The sequence below is a fragment of the Curcuma longa genome, chromosome 21 (assembly GCF_044706935.1).
Source record: "Curcuma longa cultivar G26 ecotype Majalengka, Jawa Barat chromosome 21, ITB_CL_G26_1.1, whole genome shotgun sequence".
NCBI classification, from domain to species: Eukaryota; Viridiplantae; Streptophyta; class Magnoliopsida; order Zingiberales; family Zingiberaceae; genus Curcuma; species Curcuma longa.
The window spans coordinates 5828819-5834043 of record NC_133881.1 but is presented as its reverse complement, the minus strand read 5'-3'; the positions used below and the strand labels follow the sequence as shown (position 1 = coordinate 5834043).

Below are 5225 nucleotides of genomic sequence, written 5' to 3'. Positions count from 1 at the left end.
CCATCCAGAATCTCGGTCGCATCAAGAAAAGCCTGAGATAGATGATATTGGCCTAGGGTGGTAGCAGTGGTAGATCTAGGTGCCAAGTGGTAGGTCAAGTATAAGGTTGAGGGGTTTTATCTAAAAAAAGTGATCTTTCCAGCCCTTATGAGAGGTCGGATATTCACTCAGGAAATTATACCTAGGCCCAACAGCGAAGTAAAAGACTCTGCACTCAGCTCGCCTCGAGCTAAAGAAGGCATGGAAGAGGGCTACATCTAAGGGTATTTGGTATAGTCGGCAAATGATCACAGCACCACAGATCAATCTAAACAAGTTGGGGGTGAGTTGGGATAGGTTTATGTGGAAGAAGGTGGCTAAGTCTTGTATGAATGAAGGGATCGACAATCTAAGGCCACTAATCATTTGACTGTAGAAATAGGTTATGTACTCAGGCGGGGGTTCATGGGGACGGTGCTCGGACACGGGTATGAGGATAGAGTAATCGATGAAGATGCTATACTGGATATGGAGGAGGCGAACGACGTCTCTATCATAGACAAAGCACTGGGTCTCGTACCAGGGTCGTTCGGTGGCCATGGAAGCTACAACTAAGACACACGACGATGATGAACAGAAGGAAAGGAGACTTACGATGGAGGAAAGTGCGACAGAGGAAAGATGATCGGATAGCACGACTGCTTGCTTAGGAGACGGAGAGAGGGAGCGGTAGCAAACACGAGGGTAGTGAAGAAGATGATAGTACTGCAGTATACTGCAGAAGGCCCCTTTTATACTGTGTCCGGTTTTCCAGAGTACTGTAGAAGGCGCTGTAAAAGGTCTGACATTTTAGACATCGGTTTGTAACTGGTGTAGTATCAATTAACAACATCGGTTTTCGAATCAGTTATTTACCGATGTAGTATCACTCAACGACATCAGTTGACGTGATGTCATTGATGCAAGACGACCGTCGAATCAAGGCGGTTATATCTTCATGGCCAGAACCACAAATAACGCAATATAAATATTCTTCTTGCCTGACCAATCAGATTGGTGTATCCCTCTCTGAATCACCATCTGTCGCTCCTCGAAATGTCAATCTTGACCCTTGATCCTCGTTCAACTGAAAATTTAAAAGTGAAGAAACGAGCCAACAATCCTCACTTATAATGAAAGGAATAAATGAGAGTCTACAAGCCACAAGGTCATGTGGTAGCCTGGCGTTGGATCTAGACGTACGAATCACCATCTAATCGATATTGCACGCCTCCGAAAATCATCTGATGCCAGAACACCATAGGGTCAGCACATCCATCACAGCCTACCATAGACTAACATAAAGTCTGATTTACATACTTATCTGCTATACGGAATGCATGCCAACATGGATGCATGTAGTGTTGTCCCCTTTGTATCTTCCTTTTTCAATCTTGACCCTCTCCTCGTCGAGCCAACAATCCTCACTGTTGAGAGTCTGACAAGGTCATGTGGTATCATCTAGACGTACGAATCCTCTAATCGATATTGCATGCCTCCGTCGTCGATTAGGCAGATCACGTATCGGAGCCATTAAATGTGACTCTACCTCTGATTATGGAGTTGACTCGTAACTCTGACTCCGACCCATCACGAGCCATTCGACCTGCTACTACGAATCCGATCAATACCCGTAGGCTTGGCCTAAGCGGATTTTCTCCTGACCCGATATTGTCTAGTTAGTTTGCTTACGCCTCCTTCAACTAGAATTGAAGGGGAGGCTTGTGACATGGCAGATCATGAGTGGTCCTACGTGGAAGAGTAAGTCAAGAAGCGGGCTGACGCGACAGGTCAAAATGTCAATAGTCAAACTTAGGTGAATAACCTTGACATTCTTGGTCACCCGACCTCTTTCTGCCATCCTGATCTTGATCATCTCGGTCACTCGGTCCCTCTCTTAGTCATCTCGACCTCGACCATCTCGGTCGCTCATTCCCTCCCTCAGTCTTCCCGGTCACTCGATCCCTCTCTCAACCATATCGACCTCGACCATCTCGATCACTCGGTCCCTCTCTCAGTCATCCCGATTGCTTGGTCCCTCTCTCGGCCATCCAGGTCGCTCAGTTCCTCTCTCGATAATCTCAGTCGCTCGGTCCCTCTCTCGACCATCCAGACCTCGATCATCTCAGTCACTTGGTCTCTCTCTTGGCCACTCTGACGCGGAAGCTATCAAAATCTCTCAAGCGTACAAGCCCTGCCAAGAAGTCAAGACGATTGCAAGGTTGTCAGGCCTGGTTCCCTGGATCCCCTCCTATCTGTGCATATAGCCAAAAAGCCAAGAATAATCAGTACTGCCAAGCCACATGACAGTTACGAGGTTGACAAGCTTTGTACCCCAGATGCTGCATGTCGAGGCCACGTGGCAGCAATCAGCAGAACTTATCCCCTCGGCCTTAATAGAGGTCTGCCCGGATTGATGTGGATGTTCCTTCCTGTGAGTATATAAACCCTCCCTCAGGTATGAAAATTCTCTCCTCACATTAGGCAACTTCCCATGCTTTTTCTTCTTCTTCCAATACTGACTTGAGTGTCAGAGTGACCTACCGAGAATCCCTGACACCCTGATAATTCGATCGTTCAGTTTCTCTTTAGGTCCCTTCGTCAACTGAAGCAACGATGCGTGAGTTGGTAGATTATTGACTGATGGCTTGACCGTCCACGACATCTAATCGGAAGAGGTTCAATGTAAAAATTATTTCAAATCACATTATAAATATTTGTTTATTAAAAATATATATTTATGAATTTTGTGGATATCATTTTAAAAAAATAGGTCAGATAGAAATCCTGGAACTTAGGATCCCATGGATGAGGATATGGTATCTATAGACTCGTTTACATCCCACTAACTCTTCAACAAAAGGTGAAATTCGCCATCTAGCGGCCCCACACGGTAACCCCATAACTATCTGTGATGAAGTAAATCGAGAAGTTACAATTGATCACGATGAAAAAAGATATTATCTCAACTTCACTAAGATTCAACTCTTGCCCATGCTTCAATAAATATATCTTGTCGTAATCAACTCAATACATCCCACTAATTCGAAAGTTGGCCAATGGGCATCAACACTCAATCATTGCCATTAATTATGAATTATGCAGACAATAATATAATTCCTGAAAAAAAAATAAATTATATTTTTCCCTACATTCTACGTCATCATCATCATCCATCACCATCATCCTCGTAATATCTTTCCATCTCCTGCAATAATTCGTTGAATAATTGCACTGGGTACCAGAAAACCAGTGTTAAAGAAGACGACGAACGAAGGCTGCTGTTTTCCGCACATGCTTCTTACAAAACAAGAGGAAAACAACTTGAACAAAACTTTGCTCCGTCTCGTGGCTTGCTCCTGCAGTAGCTTCTCCGTTTCTTCCTAGTGACACTGAATCATCATCGATCCTGCTCTATAAAACGGCCCCTCGCTCGTCGTGAATTCCTCACACCGAGCAGTACTCCAGCAGCAGTTGTAGTAGCTAGCCGAGCAAAAGCCGACCAGTACTCTCTTCATGGCGATTCCAGTCATTGACTTCTCCAAGTTGGAAGGGAAGGAGAGGGCCGAGACTCTGGCTCAGATCCACAATGGATGCGAACAGTGGGGATTCTTCCAGGTCTGTTTTTATGACTCTGTTAATTAGATTGCTACTGTTTAGATCAGTCAATTTGGGAATTAATGTTACTAAAATTAATGCTTTTTGCAGCTGGTGAACCATGGGATTCCGGTGGAGCTGCTGGAACGCGTGAAGAAGGTATGCACGGAGAGCTACAGGCACAGAGCCGAGGCCTTCAAGGCGTCCAGGCCGGTGCAGCTCCTCGACCAACTTGTTCGGGAAGAAGAAGAGGTCGCTGGCGACGTAAACAACAACAAGAAGAAGTTGGACGATGTGGACTGGGAGGACGTCTTTGTTCTCCAAGACGACAACCAATGGCCGTCCCACCCTCCCCAATTCAAGTACTTAAACCACACGATGAATATATTAATTTTCATGACAATTATGTTGCATAAAAATTGACATCGATAAATTGATTGATCGATCGATCGATTAGGGAGACTATGAGGGAGTACAGAGCAGAGGTGAAAAAATTAGCCGAGAAATTGATGGAAACCATGGAAGAGAACTTGGGGCTGGAAAAGGGCACCTTCAAGAACAAGTTCACCGGAAACGGCGAGCACGAGCCGTTCTTCGGCACCAAGGTGAGCATTGATTGACGTTGACGTTGACGGAGGACAGATTTTAATAAATAAAATAATTAATTTAAATTCTGGGGTTGTGTCATTGAAGGTGAGCCACTACCCGCCCTGCCCGCGGCTGGACCTGGTGGAGCTGGGCCTCCGACCCCACACCGACGCCGGCGGCGTCATCCTCCTTTTCCAAGATGACCGCGTCGGCGGCTTGCAGATCCTCAAGGACGGCGAGTGGGTGGACGTGCAGCCGTTGGCCAATGCTATCGTCATTAACACCGGGGACCAGATCGAGGTGGTCAGCAATGGGCGGTACAAGAGCGTATGGCACCGCGTGCTCGCCACCGGCAATGGAAACCGCCGCTCCATCGCCTCGTTCTACAACCCGTCAGTGAAGGCCGTCATTTGTCCGGCTTCGGCCGTCGGCGCCGCCGCCGAGACCACTGCGTACCCCGAGTTTCTATTTGGGGACTACATGGACGTGTACGTGAAGCAGAAGTACATGCCCAAAGAACCAAGATTTGAGGCGGTCAAAGCAATTAACTAGTAGCTAATTAACTATACAATGGTTAATTATATGATTAATCTTAACTGTTATTATCGGTTTCTGCTTTTATCATTGTGTGGGCTGTTATTGTTTGTTCGTTCTGACAAACAGTACTAGAAATAATTTGTGAAAGTTTGAAATGATTCGAGTTAGAGAATAAAATGAATAATTGCTGTTGTTGCATTATTGTTAATTAATCGATATTCTATCAAATATCTGATTAAAGAGTTATTTTTTAGAAAAGCATGTGATATATTTTATTCGGGGGAAAAAATAAAATAGTAATTAATTTTAAGAAGAGAAAGAAATTTTGCTTCATTCAATTCTTTCAATTTACACCCAAATTGTTTTATTAAATTATGATATTTATTAATTTCATTTTTTATCTCCTCCATGTTGTTTGTTTATCAATATAAGATATATTCTAAAAAAGTTTTGGGCGCACTTAAAATTGAGTAATGACCAAAGGG

At 44.6% G+C, this 5225-nt stretch overlaps 1 protein-coding gene across 1 annotated transcript; it reads left to right on the top strand.

The window, feature by feature from the left end:
• Positions 1-3378: 3378 nt before the first annotated feature.
• On the top strand, positions 3379-4948 carry LOC141815482 (1-aminocyclopropane-1-carboxylate oxidase-like). Its single transcript, XM_074703425.1, has 4 exons — positions 3379-3636; positions 3727-3977; positions 4073-4220; positions 4309-4948. The coding sequence occupies exons 1-4, from the start codon at positions 3535-3537 to the stop codon at positions 4753-4755; spliced, it is 948 nt and encodes a 315-aa protein (XP_074559526.1). The 5' UTR covers positions 3379-3534; the 3' UTR covers positions 4756-4948.
• The last annotated feature ends 277 nt before the right edge of the window (positions 4949-5225 follow it).